Genomic DNA, 17,790 nt, shown 5'->3' on the forward strand with positions numbered 1-17,790 from the left:
AATTTGTTTATTAGTAATATTTTTATTTGTTGATATTTTTTGCTATCACTATTTTATTTTCAACAATCACTTTTATGTAAGAACTTATTAACAAATAAAAATACAGACAAAAAATATTTGTAAAATGTAAGAAGTTATTTATAAGTAAAAAATCTACAATTTTGACGTTAATAAAAATACAATAAATATAAAACTCGTGCAACGCACGTGTCAAAGACTAGTCATTATACAAACTACAATAACCTATTACATAGTCGCCGACCGTCACAATCACTGGCTAAACCTGACCTCACCACTGTTATCTTCGTCAGTTGATCATGCCACATTCATCCTCCTCCACCATAATAGCCACCAGTTGGTAACCACTCGCCGCTACAATCATCACCTTCTAAATTCAAAAATTCAGATCACCACTTATAACTCCTTCACTGACACTAATCAGTGTTCTAAAAATGTCGCTTAAGTGGTGCTTGAGAACGAGGCTCGGGCAAAATGCAATGCCTTGACAATGAGTACATAGTGATGCTTTATTATTTTTTTATTATATTTTCATTTTTTAAAAGCCTTTTATTTAACTTTAGCTTCAAGTTTTTAAATGACTTTATCCGTACAAAAGTCAAAAATAAAAACAAGTTAGAAAATTTCAAATAATACTTATATAGTTAAAAGTTGAAGATTGAAACAATGAAAAAAAAAGAGTCTAACTTTTGCATTTTGAAAATTTGAAAATTGTATAATTGACTAATTTTAGAAATTATTAAGTAATATAGTATTTTAATTTTAGATATTTAGTATGTATTATTTTAATTATTAAATGATTTTTAAAATAATTAAAAATTGAAATAATATTAAAAATAAGAAAACGTTATTTTACATGTAGACATCGCCAATGTTCGTAAAGCTTGAAATTAGACTTTCATGCTTAGCCACGACTTACACTTTTTAGAGCACCGATACTGATGATTACATAACTATTCAACCCCAACCACCATTGCCACTATTCAACCATCGCAAAGCCTCCCATTCTCTTCTTCATCTAAGGAAGCGGCTTTTCTTGTCTGTTTATTAATGACAAAATGATAAAAATACATTATCCGATACAGGATTAATGAACGGCTAATGCCCTTGGTACAAGGCCTTGGATGTCCAGGGCCTGTACCTTAAGCAAAACTCTTAATGAACCCATAAAAGATCAAAAGGAGTAACATTCTACTTCTGAGACTTATATGGGCAGCTGCAAGCCATTGAATCCAACGGTGACAGGGACGAAGTTAGGGGAGGTCAATAATTTTTTTTGACAAATGAAAAAGAAGTGCTCAGGTAGGGCTGCATGGTCCAGTTCAGTTCGATCAAATGAGAATTGAATCGGACCCAAAATTTTCGAGTATTTGATAAGTGGAATCGTCGAATCCAAATTTAATTGTGGAACCGTTTGGGTTCGATTTCATTCGATTCCTAGGTTCTGTACTATAATTAATTTTTTAATATTACAAAGTTGCTTAATTCTACTAATGATATATTCAATTTTAGTTCTTATAAAGTAACATAAAGTAACATAATTCAATCTTATGTGTCTTTTGCATCTCTTTTCATTGAATTCTTCTTAGTTTTAATCGTTAAAATCACAAGAAGAGGAAGGTGGTGAACTCACAATAATCAAGAAAAACGTTGTCGAGCTTCAATTCCATTTCTCCAGAATGATAGAAATAGCACTACAATAGAATAACAGATTTGGAAAAAACTTAGATCAATTTGATTAATTGAGCTAGGAATGAAAATTAAAAATAGAAAAATCATATTTCTGTGTTTGAGCTAAATTAACTAGTTAGAAAATTTATTTAGAGAAAATAAAATAATTTGACTTATTTAAAATAAATTAATTTTAAAAATTAGGAGGATTCGATTTTATTCGATTCTTCGATCTAAAATTGAAAATCAAACCGAATTCATAGGTTCTTGATTCAAATATTCATTTGGGTATTTAATTTAAGAAGAATCGCTCTATTTGATTAAGTTCAATTCGGGTCCGATTCGATTTAGTTCGATTCGGGAGTTTTGTCCAACTCTAATCTCAGGCAAGGCAACCCTGAGCTATCTCTGCCACTAAATGGTGAGTTCTACGGTGGGTAGAAGATGGGATGAGATGGTGACGTACACCATCTCCGGCCCCTGCCGGTGCTTTTTTAATTGGTCATAATGAAGGAAAAAAAAAAAGAGTTAGTAATTATTGTGAGATCTACAAGCATTATCTATTTATTCATCATTTATTTTTATCTATTTATAAACACTTTTCAAACATAATTACGTCAAAAATCTATATGAAGTGATTAGTCAGGGTTACTGGTTAGTTTTTTGAGGATCGCCGATTGACTTTGGACTTTCGTATTGTGAGAATTTTAAGTGAAAATGTTTCCAAGACAAATGATTATTAAAAATGATAGGGAGAGATCACTGGAAATTAAGAATATATAATAAATAGTGTAAAGTGTCAGTACATTTTTTTTTCCCATGTAATTTATTCCATATGAGTGGCACATGCAAAACTAACGACTACATTGCGCAAAAGTCGTCTAATAGGAATAATTGGGAATGAAAACAATAGGTTGAGGACGTCAGTGTAAAGAAGAAAGAGTAAGGATTGAGATCGCAAAGAGGCCAAAGGTTAGGACCTATTCGTGCAAAAATCCATTTAAAAAATAAAAATTAATTAAAATTACCAATGATTAATATTGTTGGTGATTATATAAATATATAGAGTATAAAAATTTTACCGACAAAAATAATCTGTCGTCTACATTGAATAAAAAAGAAAATGATTTAAATATCTAAGTTAAAAATTCCAAAGGAAATTTTGAACAAGTAAAATATTATATATAAAATTTTCCAATTACTGTTTTTGTCAGTAGTTTAATAGAATTTAAAAATTCATAACTATAAATAAAAATTTAGAAAAAATTAATTATCGTGGCAATAATTAAAATTTGCGAAATAATTTTATTTTGGTGGCAAAAATATTACGAAAAATGAGGAAATATAGAGAAAATTGTATGCAAAATCATACCGTCCCTAGTACTAAGTTTTGTAATAGTTCTCTTCAAGGCTTCAACATAGTCAATTTATGTTATTTAATTGTTAGATAAAATGCTAGGAGACGTTAATTTCTTGCCCAAAATACCTAAATAACAGATTCAATATTTTTGAGGCATAAATAGTTAATCAATTAAATTTTCCTTTTTGGGTTACTAAACTTGAAATTGAAATCATAATATTAATTAATTGTAACCTATAGTATACAACTCGATTTATGATCATCATGACTTGAGCAAGTATCAATAATTTTGTCTTTATATGATGAGTTTCTCCAATGTGATTTGCATGTCTATAAAACGTTCATACTACTTTCGGCCACAACACCCTTTTGACGGGTTATTTTTCGACTTAGAATGTCTTTTAGAAACCCAAGCTTGCATATTTAATGCAAGACTAATTATCTACAATCATCATACTTAACTTATAGATTTCGTTTCCCCTTGATAAATCATGAGTAAACAAGTTTGATTAGCTAAAGAAGGTTGGTTTTATTTTATTGCTCGAAATCATCCTATAATCATGAGGTTAATTGCATAACTTTTATCGGCCACATTATTGTCTATCATTATCTTCATTAACATGATGTTAATTGGGGCCTACGAAAAGAAATTACCACACTCAAATATAATTAAGAAAATAAAAAAATATATTATTAGCTGCCGCCTCCTATATTTTAAACAAGACCCACCATGAAGCGTTTAAACCACTTTGTCAGAAGAATAATCTCAGAAACAACGCAGAATTCTAGGTGGTGGAGGTGATTTGATGAAAAAGATGATTGAGTTTTAAATAGTCCAATGCCAAAGTGTCATGTGACATTATATCAACTACTATGTCAATTATTCTGACGCTATAGCATAGTTTCACCCCTGAATGGATATATTTCTGTTAGTTTTGCCTAATTCAACCAACCAAATATTCTAGCAATATATGTATTAACTAATTAATTTTATATTAATCGTCTTATATAGATCATAAAATATTGAACAAGTTGGACAAAAGTTGCATTAGGTTAACAAGTTGTAAAGAAATTGCTTTTATATGAACAAGTTGCATTAGTATACTTACCAACCAACGTAGATACGAAACACTTTCAGTTGTCCCAAGTAGGAAGTACAAGACAAANTGAACAAGTTGCATTAGTATACTTACCAACCAACGTAGATACGAAACACTTTCAGTTGTCCCAAGTAGGAAGTACAAGACAAAAATATTTGAGCTTTATAGCTGTTTATTCATCACTTTAAATTGAAACACACAGTAATGGGATATTTAATATATATATTATATATGAAACTCGTGAGTGAGGGTTGATATATCCTAGTAAACTTTAGGGCATGCTGGGCACAAATTGTTACTAGCTTTTGCCAAGTATGTCGTTATTGTACATAATATTTTACTATTGAAATTTTATTTATTTATTTTTTTTAGAAAATTGAAGTTTTGGAATAGTTATTTTTATTTTTATTTTTTTAAAAATTATGGTTAAAAAGTAGGAAAAAAGTATTTGTTTGCGTGCAAATATTTTATTGTAAGAATGTGTTAGTGAAAATAAATTTTAGAAAAAATGATTTTTTGTATAATGGTAGACAAACATGGGCATAAACTAGTACAGGGGCAGACCCACTAAGGGACGAATGTGGTTGGCCGCTACCACTGAATTTTCAAAAACGTTCAATTCGACCTTATTAAATTTAAATTTTCAGATTTTTTTTTCACAATTTTTTTTACCCAATTTCATGTCTCGCCCTCCACTGAAGAATAATTCTGGGTCCGGTCCTAAACTAGTAGTAAAAGGTCCAAAATTTTCCTTGTTTGTTTTATTCATGTTCTTGTGACAAGTGTTTATAATTATGCAATAGATTATTTATTCATTATTTGATCCTTTGTTAACTACAAATATTTGTTTAGGATATAGTTAGTGTTTTATGTTACCATTATAAATATGCACTTTGTTTTGATTTACGATAAATTAAAAAATTTAAAAATTCATGTAAAAAATAAATTGAAAAAAAAAACAATTTTTTTTTTTTTTTTTTGGGTTCTAAAATATTAAATATGTTGTAGAGTGGAAAGGGACAACATTTGAATCACCTAATTTTAACAAATTGTTTGTTAGTGCGCACACATTCAATGACTCGATTAAACCAATAATTAGTTTGGGTGGGCTCACTTCCCTTTCATTCCTTACCATTATTTCCTAGTTTTCACCATCTCTTTCTTTAAAATAATTCTTACTTTAAGAATCTTCTTCTACACTATATATTTATTAAAATGATACAGGACGTTTTGGCTATCATACCATGTAAATAGATTAAAAGTTAAATGGGAAGTATTGGATTGAACAATCGAGGATATTTTAAATGGTTTTTCTTTTATTTTTAAATCTTTTTTATACTTTGAATCGAGTATGCCAAATATTCAATAAGAAAATATTCATGACTTCTAATTTCTTATTATGATATATTTTTTAATTAAGCTGATTGCTTTTGCTTGCTTTATTGATTTTACTTTTGTCTTGTTAGGCCTAATTTGTGATTTTAGAAATAATTATAGAGCTTAAAACTCACTTTTTCCCGAAAACACTAAATTTGTTAGACCAACTTAGAGAGAAAATCACGAGACAAAACTTTCTATCAACTTTTTCTGGTTTTAGGAAATTAATATGAATTACTCGAGTACATAATATATGACATAGTTGGAGTAGCTTGTAGGCATACGAATTGACGGATCTACAGTGAGTCTCGGTGGATCACGTGACCCATCAACTTTCAACTTAATTTTTTTATAAATCAAAAATTATGAAGTTGGGTTGATATTCTTAGCCGAGCATCCCCCTCATGTTTTTACTGAGGATCCTCCGTTGTGCTCTTTCCTTTGCGAATGAATCGCGTTCTTTCTATTCCATCCCATTCCATTCCGGGATTCAGCCAATCCCTTGCTGCTTGCTTCATCCTGTCCATTATCAGCTGCATGTTTTAGTTATGAATCGGATAAGACAAACTTTTGGCATGAAGCCCTTCATCGGATCGCATAACCTATCCGCCTTCTGTCTACCCATTTGTAAAATTGACTTGTCCTCTTTTACTTATTTACTTAAGGAAGATCATTACATCTAAAATTGTTTGATCTCACTGGAAAAACTCCAATGGAACGTGGAGACCCAGCTGGATGGAGTTTAGTGTCTTGTTTTCTTCGCTGCTTCTTTTTGAGGCATAAACTCGTCCCACGTACGGTTCGGAGGCCGAGCCCCACCCCAATTCCGTAGCCCTTCTTTCTCTAGCAATAGACGGTTGCAATGAAGGCTAGGAAAAGGAGGGGGGACAATAGCACCGCTCGCCCCGCTTTGAAAAAAAAATCCCAAGGCCCACTCGCTGACTTAAGAGTCTTATGAGCTTAGTACAAGTTAAAAGGGAGAAAAAGCTAGAAGCTTTCTTGGACTAGGAATCCATAGGACTTTCGTCCTTCCATTTCTTGGTTATGCTATTATTTAATGTAGGAATTGGTTCAAATAATTAATCAAAAATTGGAAAATGAAAAGGTGTGACTACGTGTCAACTTCGATCAAATATTCGGACTTGATCCGATGGTCAAATTACAAAAGTAAATAGAACAACTTATTCTACTCGTCGAGTAGATCGTCGTGGTATATTTGAAATCTCGAAACCAATTCCGGATGAATGAGAAATTGTAGACCAAAATTAGAAGAAATGAAGTGTTGCAACTTTTCGAAAAGATGCATGTTTTGGTCCGCACTACTTCATTTGCACCCTTTCTACATCTATAAATAGGACCCTATGGACATGGTTTTGGGTACACCAATTGCATTGAGCATTCATTCTCCTTTTGCAATTCTCTCCTTTCTAATTTCATAGCATTTTCATGCATTTTCTTGGTAGAGAGGGAATTCCGTTCGAGTTCGTTGGTCGAAGTCATTTGGAGTGCTCCTATGGCTTGACGTGGTCGTTGTATCTTGGGAGATGATTGTCGAAAAACCGTTAGCACCGATACAGGGTAAATTCATCTAAAGGAAAAAGTTATACTCGCCTCAGTCAATCGCATCACTTGCATCTAATCTTTCTTCCTTCATTTTCTAATTTCTCTTAATTATGATTTGATTTCAAAAACTGATTAACATTATTTACATGTTTGTTCTGCGATGTTTGATTCAAAAGAATAACTTGCTTTAGTTCAAGGATCGAAAAAGATGAATCTATATTCATGCATTCGAATTCGGTAACTATTATTGTTTTGCTCCTCAAATTCTATTTTGGTAAGTCGAAATTATGTTTCGATTTCACGCAAATAAACGGTATGCTTTTATGAATATAATATGCATATAATCGGTGTATTCCCCAACAATCTTAAAATGAATTATATTTTCATGCATTTATATTTTTCATTATTCTGTTTGCATAAACAAAGTATTAAATGGATTGGATGACAAAATCATAAGACAGAATTTTGACGTATCATGATTTTGGTAAATGTGTTCTATTACAACATTTTAATTAGAGAAATTCATGTGTAATGAATCCGTATATTATAACAGAATCGATAGTGATTCTATGGAATCATTCATTTATATGTTGAATTCATTACAATATATTTCAAATTGATTTGTGGACAAATAATCTGATATTATTCAATCCTGCACCATATAATGTAGATTCTAGTTTTTACCCATTAGAAGAAATTCTAATATTTAGAGATTAGAGTGGAAAATCTCAATTTGGTGCACCAGATTATATGATAATTAGTTGTGAAATTCATAATACATATGATATTCATGAACCAGTGCATACATATTTGTGTATTGTATTTGTTGGTAGTCTCAACTATGAGTTTTATTTGTTAGCACTCTTTTAATCCAAAGTGTATCTATATTAAAAGATAATTTGTGTCAGAAGTTGCCTAAAGAATTTTGATTGTGAAGGTTGGTTAAAAGGGTCTAATTGGTTAAATTTTCATATTTTGTTGAAATTATACTAACTTTGATTAATGGTGATAGCCTCATTTAATCCTATGGAATTAAGTGAGATGATTTAAATGGATATAATTATTTAGTTATGAGAATTAAGCCACTTAATTATTTGAAATATTCTACGATCAATTTAGATGAAGAGGTGCGTCCTTTCATATGAATAATCATGACTTTTGGTATGATTATTTTTCAATAGGTGTGTCTCTTAATAGAGATTAATTCAAGAGATGTGCCCTTTTATAGGGTTGTGTCTCTTGAAAATACAACTTTTCAACCGATGGCTAATTCGTTCATTCAAGTTTGAATATGGTGAATAAGGTGAATATGTATCTTATTATTTGACATGAAATGAAACTATCATATGAAATGTCACAATGTGATAAGAGAAGTTGCAACAAGATGCTTAGCCCTCTTCACTATTGAAATTGACTTCAATCGTGAGACCAATTAAAATTGGCTTATGTTTTGAAAGCATTGTTGATCCATATGATGGCCTTGATTTAATTTGGATGATCAAAATTAATTAAATTGAAATACGTTATATGCAAGTTGACGACCACTTCTTTGAAAGTACATAGACTTTCACGAAGCACTCAATATGGATATTATTTAAGAGATAAATGAATAGAACTATAAAAGAGTTGCTGAATTCTAAGTTCAAATATAACCCAAGAATGTGGGGGGTTAAATTTAATGCTTGTGGACTTGAAATGGAAAGTTCAAAACTTGTGGATGCAATATTACTGGATTGCATATATATTCCTAATTGAGAAATTGCGAGGGTAACTCAGATTAACAATCACATTTGCTTCTATCTTAGAATCATAGAAAGATATCTATGAAGGTGAAAAGATAGAAAACCCTTATACTAATTATAAGGATGATATACACTAAGTTTAAAGTAGATAAAATGTGTTATAAAGCCGATTATGGCGTTTGTCTAGACATGCAAGAACAATTGGAATATATGAAAAATATTCATAAAGTTCAAATGCATGGTAATGTTTCAATGATAATATTGAATACCCATGATTTTGAAATCCACTAGTAAAAGTGATTGACTAGTGTAGTGTTTGATAGAAATCCTCCAACCGTGCTTGAAAATTGATAAAGCTAATGAGGCATATAGCTTCATGAGAAGATTTCTTGGTGGCGGCAATTTGCATCTATCAAATAAATCGATCGTTGGCTAGCTATATTTGATAAGATACTAAGTCACATGTAATGGTAGATTTAGACGTATAAGTCATAGACATAATACCATTAAGCAGTTGATCTCAACGGTGTAAACTCGTGGTACCTTTAAAAGAGATTTACTAAAAGAGATCAAGAAAACTGCATATCGAAGGGAATGTGATTGAAGCCTACTACGTTAGAGTTCTTGTAATGGTAACCCTACCTTGTTGACTGAAGATCCCAAGATCTTGGTTCAAAGAGACAACTAAGTTATGAGAATTCCATGAAGCACTTAGGAAAATAATTTTCTAACTCATTCCTATGATATTAAAGTGCTTTCTACAGAGTTGCAAGAGGTTAAAATAATCTTTTAATGATTCTTATATCTTGATTAAATCAAGTGGAGTAGGGCAAAATACTCTTAATAGGAGGTCAACTATGTGAGTGTGAAGTGTGACCGCTTCAATGAGAATTATTCAAGGCTTAAATTCTCTAAACACTCGTAGAACTAAGAAGGGTTCAGGGCCAAAATGAACCATGTACGGTTTAAGGAAGACATTGTGTGAGTATCGTTGTCTTGGCTTACACTAAAGGCTGAATGGTTCAAGACATCACGTTCACCAATTAGCCGAGTAAGTCCGATAGTATTTCACTAAGGGAAGTTCAAGGCCAGAAGCTACCTTCCCCGATGCAGTGTTTTTTTGCATCCTCTCTACATTGCATCATATCACCGCATTTACATATGTGTACCCAATTTCCATTCATGTGGGGGATTGTAGGAATTTGTTCAAATAATTAACCAAAAATTGAAAAATGAAAAGGTGTGTAAAAGTGGAAAATGAAAATGTATGACTACGTGTCAATTTCGATCAAATATTCGAACTTGATCCGATGGTCAAATTACAAAAGTAAATAGAAATACTTATTCTACTCGTCGAGTAGATCGTCGTGGTATATTTGAAATTTCGAAACCAATTCCGGATGAATGAGAAATTGCGAACCAAAATTGAAAGAAATGAAGTGTTGCAACTTTTTGAAATGATGCAGGTTTTGACCAAGTGTTGCAACTTTTCGAAAGGATGCATATTTTGGTCCACACTATTTCATTTGTACCCTTTCTACATCTATAAATAGGACCCTATGAACATGATTTTGGGTACACCAATTGTATTGAGCATTCATTCTCCTCTTGCAATTCTTTCCTTTCTAATTTCATAGCATTTTCATGTATTTTCTTGGTAGAGAGGGAATTCCGTTCGAGTTCGCTGGTCGAAATCATTTGGAGTGCTCCTATGGCTTAACGTGGTCGTTGTATTTTTGGAGATGATTGTCGAAAAACCGTTAGCATCGATGCGGGGCAAATTCATCTTTAGGAAAGAGTTATACTCGCCTCGGTCAATCGCATCACTTGCATCTAATCTTTCTTCCTTCATTTTCTGATTTCTCTTAATTATGATTTGATTTCAGAAACTAAGTAACATTATTTACATGTTTGTTCTGCGAAATTTGATTCAAAAGAATAATTTGCTTTCGTTCAAAGATCGAAAAGGATGAATCCATATTCATGCATTTGAATTCGGTAACTATTATTGTTTTGCTTCTCAAATTCTATTTTGGTAAATCGAAATTACGTTTCGATTTCACGCAAATAAACGGTATGCTTTTACGAATATAATATGCACATAATCGGTGTATTCCCCAACAGATAATTGAAAGATTTGATCATTGGTTTTAGGATTAGTGGTTAGAAAATGGAACCCAAATGTAATTTAAATTACATCCAAATGACTTTAAGATTCCCAAACTTTTTTTCACCGAATTCCCACATTGACATGCCATAAAATGTGTATAAATTAAGCCCCTATTCGATAACAATTAAATTTTCCATGTTTTTGCTTCAATTTTTGGGATCATTATGGGATGCCAACGTAGTCAAAATGTTGTATTTTTAATACCATTTTAAAGTGTACACAGCTTAGTTTTTCACTTCGTTAACAACACATGAAACGACCAACTGTAGCGAATTGTAAACGCGTCAAAGTAAACCGTTTCAAACTAATATTTCAAGAATTTCAATAATGTGCTAACTTTAAAGATTTTTCGATGATCATACGCTAGCCGAATTTATAAATCGCCTACGTCATCTCGAAACGAGTTTCGAGAACTATATCATAGGTATCGAATGATCCAAACAGTTATTGAAAATAGTTAAATATGCATCAAACGTGCATCTTAAAAAAAGGCGTCTAGCTCTTCATATGGTCTACTTTGACGGGTCATAACATTTGCTACAATTTTTAGGACCAAAAACAAGTAGCCTTTATATTACCATATATGATGTTGATTTCATTTAAAGTATGCCACACACTTACATGTGATCTCATTGAGATTTCAATATGTAATAAGTAAGACATATGAGCACGATATTATGAAGCATAATTGATAGAGAGGAAGAGATATGGAAGACTAAAGTTGGAGGAAGAAATATAGCGAACGTCAATGTGCTAGTTTTGATCTTCACCTCTATTTTGCATGATTAATTGTTCCCCTAACTCAAAATGTCTAAGTCATCACCGATTATACGAAACCAAAAGATTGAAATACTGTCGAGGAAAATTCTTAATAGAATTGTATTCATAACAAACAAACAACACTGACCCCATACCCCTTTAAAATATCAATTTAATATGAAAACAAGCTTATTATTAAAAGTTGGAAAATTCCTCATGTACATGGATTCTTTTATAGAATTCATAGAGCAGCACCTGATTTGTAGACAGATTTTTTATATTTTGTCATTTGTCAATAAATCAGTGCCTTGTGAAACCCTGTAAGGTTTTTGTGAAAATTCTCTCTACTTGTAGCATTGCTCTTAAAGTTTTAGTTTGATATGTGAATTGAAAGGTTGTTTGACATGGATTTTTAAGGATTTTTTTTTTTCGAAAACTTATCCTTAAAAGCGGGAAAATTTATGAATTTAATAAAAAATGTGCTTAAAAATGAATTTGAAAAAATCTTTGACAAAGTAGTACTGAGTAGAAATAAAAAGTAAAAAATGTTTATTTTGTAATACCTATCAGGAGTCCCATGTCAAAGAAAAAGACTTTTTTTATGTCCTGACAAATATATTATGGTCAAATTAATTCTCCCCGAGTGCCCACAATGACAATTGTTTTGCAATAATTCCTTGGTATAATAGTAAGATGGTGAACGATTTTTATGTTATTGAGCAATAAATAATTTATATCTATTTGAAATTTAATTTCAAAGAATACGAAAGAGGGTAGAAGTCCAACATATTAGAAAGATTATAACAAGATAACAAATTTTGTATAGCTCTGGGATGAAGATGTTTTCGAGTCTAATGAAACTAGGTTATAGTATGAGCATGACAATGAAGTTGAGATAAATAGTTTTTTGAACGTCCTTAGCAATAAGAATGTTCCTTCTAGTTCATTTTAAATTATTTCCTATAAAAAAAATTCTTAAATAGCCCAGTTTAACTTAAAGATCTTGAATGATGTAACTCATATAATTTTGTCACATTGAAGTTTGAAGACATTGAGCACTTGTGACTTTTTCTAACAATACAATGATTCGACCAATTGGACGATGATTTGAAATGAAAACTAAACTTTTTTAGTAGTTGAGTTTCAAGTTAACTATAGGATGCGACTCAATCGAATTAGACTCAATCGAATTAAACTTTCATGTAAATTTTATTTCCTTACCTTGAGAAAAAGAAAGGAACAATTTCATATATGGAAAATAATCAAACTCTGATGAAAGAAAAATATATATATACATGGAAGAAAATCCAAGTCTACTGGTCAAAAGCTCATTTAATATTCCTTTATTTCTTCAAATAAAACATCAATAAATTTGTTTTTTTCCAATGGAATGAGATGGTGAGATTAATACGCACGCAAGAAATACATAGGTGAGAGAGCTGTTCACAACTCAAAAAGGCCTCCTTTCCGTACGAAACTATTCTCCAATGTAGCTCTGAATTTCGTTCTAAATCATAAAATAATTTCTGTATATTTACAAGAAGAATGCATGTAGCAATTGTGATTTCTGTATATTTGTATAAATTGGGTTAAAGTTTCAAAGATTCTTGGAAGACACTTGAGTTCTTTTTCTTGAAACTAACCACTCGCTTGAGTATTCCTTTAAAAAAGAAAAGGTATGCCGAGATTTTTCTTTCTTTTTTGGTTCTAAGAATTTTGAAAAACTGGTGTACTAGTTGTTGCAATGAAAGAATATACATGGGTGTTCTCTCGCTCTCTCTCTCTCTCATTTTTTTCGCGTCTACGGGTTCTCTTACATTCTTCTTTTGCTTCTGTAATTTGGTGTTTAGGTATTGAGAAATATGGTTTAACTGAATGGGAAATTCGAAAGGATTCATAGTTTGAGTTGTACTTTTTATTTTATCGGGTTGATGATTGTTTTGATTTTTAACTTCTTGTTTTGCTTTCTTTTTTTGTTGTTCTCTTCGGCAATTAAAGAGAGATATTTTCTGGGTTTTCTTGTTTTTGCAATTCCAAGTTGGTTTCTGTGTTTTGCATTAATTACTCTTTAGTGTGCTGCTGTATTAATTTAAAATGCGTCTTTGCCATTATTTGGTTTGGTTATAATGTGTCATTACAGTCTGAATTCTTGAATTGAATCGATTCATAATTCTTCTATAGTGAAATTTTACTTTTTTATCTGTTGAATTAATACATGACAATAATAATTTGAAATATTATCACAAGTTCTTGCATCCCTGTAATTTGTATCTTTTGGTTGCTGAAACTCCTGTGCAAAACCACGTGGCGTGGATGTATTTTTGTGCAAAGTTCATAAAACTGTTCGAATTCTTCTATTGGATTCTTGAAATACACGACTATTTATGCCTTTTTTTTGTTCTAAATTCATTTGTTCTCATAATTTGTCTTTTTTAATCTACTTACAGTACGCAAATGAGGTATGTTATATAATATTCTGATGTTTTGGATCAAACTAAGCTAAAATATAAATAAGTTTTGATTACGCTTTGAAATTATGATGTTCAGCTGCTAGTTAACATAAATCATGTCAAGGCAAGCTCATCTTCCTCCTCGGTGTCCCGATCAAAAGAAAACCGTTACTCGCCCAGCTTATGGTCCAGTTTCCCCAACTTTATGCAGTATTGAATTGCATCCTGGGGCCCCAAGACACCATAAATCAATCTCGCAAAGCTCTATCTTTGAGGAGCAGCCAGCTTGGCTTAATGATTTGTTGAGTGATTCGGACTCGGATTCCAGTGGAATTTTACACCGACGATCTGCTAGCGATTCCTTTACCCTTTTTGATGGTCTTGGTCCATTACCAAGTCTAGATCAACTAGATGGATTGAATACTCCAGATTCTTGTGAACCAGAAAATGAATTTGAGTCTGGTTGTGCATATGGTCCCAATTCCCCTCGTAGAAAGGACAACGTGGCATTTCCTGAGAATGCAATCGTTTCAGCATTATCCGAATATGTTTTACAAAGTCCTCTGCAACATTGGGATGCCAATATGTGTGTTTCTGGAACTGCACAGCCAAATTCAATAGGTGGTGCCTTAGCTTCAGCTAGTGGGACTAATACTGAGACAAAGCTGATGAAAAGGTCAGATTCTGTACTCAGCATGCTTGTTTTAACAAATGAAATTTCTTCTTTAATTACTTACTGCTTACTAGGTTATTGTAATTTTATCATTATAGGAACTGCTTAAATAATTTAGGTAGAGTAATACTTCTATCTCGGTTCCTGACTGGATTACAGAATTGTTTAAGTAGATGTGCAGGAATTATTGTCCATCTTTACTATAGAAATCTTGACACTTGATGATGTGCTCATTTATCGATTTTTGATCGCATGTTATTTCTCTTGAGATGCCATTTCACCATTACTGCTAGTTGTCTCCACTTGGGATGCATTGTTCTTCCTAAAACTTTCTGTTTCCTAGACTGAAATAATTTTTATTTATAAAGATACAAAACATACAAAAATTTAAGGCGAGACCAATCTGGCATGTCTTCTCCCTCCATAGAACTGAGGAACCAATAGCCAAGCTCACATCTGAGTAAACCCTGGAGCTTTTCATTGTTGAAAACAAACTTTAAATGGTTTACTATGCCCCTCTAACAGGTTAATCTTTTAAATGACGTGGTTCAACATGGAATCAAAGATACAAGCAAAGGTCTTAAATTCAAGTCTTGCTGCTGCACATTTATGAAAATTTGCACTGTCAAGTCTTGCTCCCGCTCATCTATGAAACTTTGTACATGTCAAGTCTTTGATGAAAAAATGAGTCCTCCTTGCATCTTCTCTCAAATAGCTTAAACTTTTAGGTGTAGTAGTTCAACAATTATCTCATTTTGTTTTCATGCTTTTTCCATGTTCAATTGGATTGTAAGGCATCATTTATTCAGCGAAGGTTTTTCCTTGTGATAAATTATGACCTGCATGCAGACATCCTGGACAGCGATCTAGAGTCCGCAAACTTCAATATATTGCTGAACTGGAAAGAACTGTTGACATACTTCAGGTACCTTTACAAATGCAAGTCGTGTTTAGTTAGTGATTATATTTTGTACTCTACAGTTCTAGTTATCTGATTGAAACTAGGAAAATAATAGCCATGTAAATAATTAACGTTTTTCCTTATTTACAAATTACAATTTCCCCTAAAATGGTTTATTTTTATGTGCGAAATTAAGGTTCAAACTTAATACATCATTAACTTATACGTGGGATGTATTTCATCGTCAACTGAAATAATGGCTGTGAACTGATCAAATAATTGGGTTATTGCTACTCATGTATGCGACTCATTTGTGGTTCATCGATTATTTATTTTTCCTGCTCCTACCAATTTTAATTTATTGCTTTCTATAAATGGGTACATGCAGAATTTGGAGTCGGATTTGGCTGTCAGAGTTACTTCCCTGCATGAACGACGTCTTGCTTTATCAATGGAGAACAACACACTAAAGCAGCAGGTGGTGAGACTGCAAAAGGAGAGATTTAATGTGGAAGGTAAACTGTTTATCTTTCTGTTGATTGTTTTCACTTGTTACTAAGTTGGGCGGCACCTGACACATTTTGCTATTCTGTAGTATTCTTGTCTTCACACGAGCTTCGTAATTGAAGTCTTCCGGAAAGCATTGCTCAAAATACCAACTTCCAATCGATTAAGATGTAATTTTGCATAAAAGCCTCAAACTTTTGCAATCCAATTATTATTAAATTTCACCGTAACAATGTAGTTTTGATAGCTTAACTCAACATATTACATGATAATTCTCTTGGAAAATAATGAAGTCTGGCTTTTATACTTGAAGCGGATTCTGTCTTAAGTGCTCTTGTATAATAGGTTGCCTACACTAAAATAACCTGCCCCAAACATAATATAGGAATTAATTGTAGTAGGTAATGTAATTAACTGTATCCTGAGTGCTGCTTATCGTGACGTTCCTACTGAGTTTTCTGGTGGTCCTTGGTTAATCAAACAGTCTTATTTTGTGAAAAACTTGTCGTATCTTCAGCTATTAAAAATCTGACATTACAACTCGTAAATCACCTCTGGACAATGGGTTTCTAAGGGTGTTGCAACTTCCACTTGGGACCATGTTTTAAACTAGGACTAAACTGTCCTAAGACGATGAGTCAAATTAGGTTATCAAAAGTAACTGGAGGCACAATGTAAAATCTGGGCCATGAACCTTCTGAAACTTTTGAGTGTCAACTGAAGCTGACAAGATGCAATGCGCTCTTGGAGCATTCTATAAAAATCTTACAGCTAGACTGCGCCTCGTGTCCAGATTTGTTGTATCCAGTACTTGCTAACAGTACTGATATGTTTGGTATATCTGAGTTGAACTTTATTTGATAGAATTGAAGCAGAAAAATAAGTCAAATCTTGTTCACATTCTAATACTGTTAACGCCTAATACCTGTGATGCATATCTATTGACAAATGATTGAGTAGACAAGAACGAGCAGAGGAAGAACAAAGTCAGTGAGAGGTTGATCATTCTGCATATGCTAATACTACCCTCTGTCTCTCTGTCCAAGTTTGTCCTACGCTTATTCCCTATTTCCCATTTATGCAGGTGAGTACCATTCCCTGAAGAAAGAGTATGAGAGATTAAAAATGTCTTTACCTTATTCATCTACTACTAGCAAGCTCCACGGCCTGTCGAACTCTGCTGCTGATTTAGCTTGTTCTGGAGACATTTGGCAAACATTAGACATGGGCAAACTTGATCTGAGCTGACATGGTAACTGTAATGGAATAGTGTGCTTCACTGTCCTAAGCTCTGAAAATACGGCTCACCCCCCCCCCCCGAAAGATGGCAGATGGGTATGTAACATGTTCTTCTGGGGGTGGGCACACGTCTACTTCTGGAATAAGTATGTTGGCAATGACGAAATGTTGGCTTGAACTGCACTGGATAGGATTAAAGAAGGTAGAATTTGTGTATTGCGAGGTGTATAATATTATCTAATACTGTACACCAAATGTGC

The 17,790-nt window shown here is 32.5% G+C and overlaps 1 protein-coding gene across 6 annotated transcripts; it reads left to right on the forward strand.

Moving 5' to 3' along the window:
• The first annotated feature begins 13,103 nt into the window (after positions 1–13,103).
• Positions 13,104–17,590, forward strand: LOC111383912 (uncharacterized protein At4g06598-like). Of its 6 annotated transcripts, none has more exons than XM_023008105.1 (5): positions 13,104–13,190; positions 14,308–14,886; positions 15,733–15,808; positions 16,173–16,299; positions 17,376–17,590. In XM_023008105.1, exons 2-5 carry the CDS (start codon positions 14,327–14,329, stop codon positions 17,537–17,539), a joined length of 927 nt encoding a protein of 308 aa, XP_022863873.1. In that variant the 5' UTR covers positions 13,104–13,190; positions 14,308–14,326; the 3' UTR covers positions 17,540–17,590. The 6 variants fall into 6 exon arrangements, with proteins under 6 accessions (XP_022863873.1, XP_022863876.1, XP_022863872.1 ...); XM_023008108.1 differs by lacking the exon at positions 13,104–13,190 and adding an exon at positions 13,211–13,229; XM_023008104.1 differs by lacking the exon at positions 13,104–13,190 and adding an exon at positions 13,236–13,436.
• Positions 17,591–17,790: the final 200 nt, after the last annotated feature.

This window comes from Olea europaea, unplaced genomic scaffold (genome assembly GCF_002742605.1).
Source record: "Olea europaea var. sylvestris unplaced genomic scaffold, O_europaea_v1 scaffold279, whole genome shotgun sequence".
NCBI classification, from domain to species: Eukaryota; Viridiplantae; Streptophyta; class Magnoliopsida; order Lamiales; family Oleaceae; genus Olea; species Olea europaea.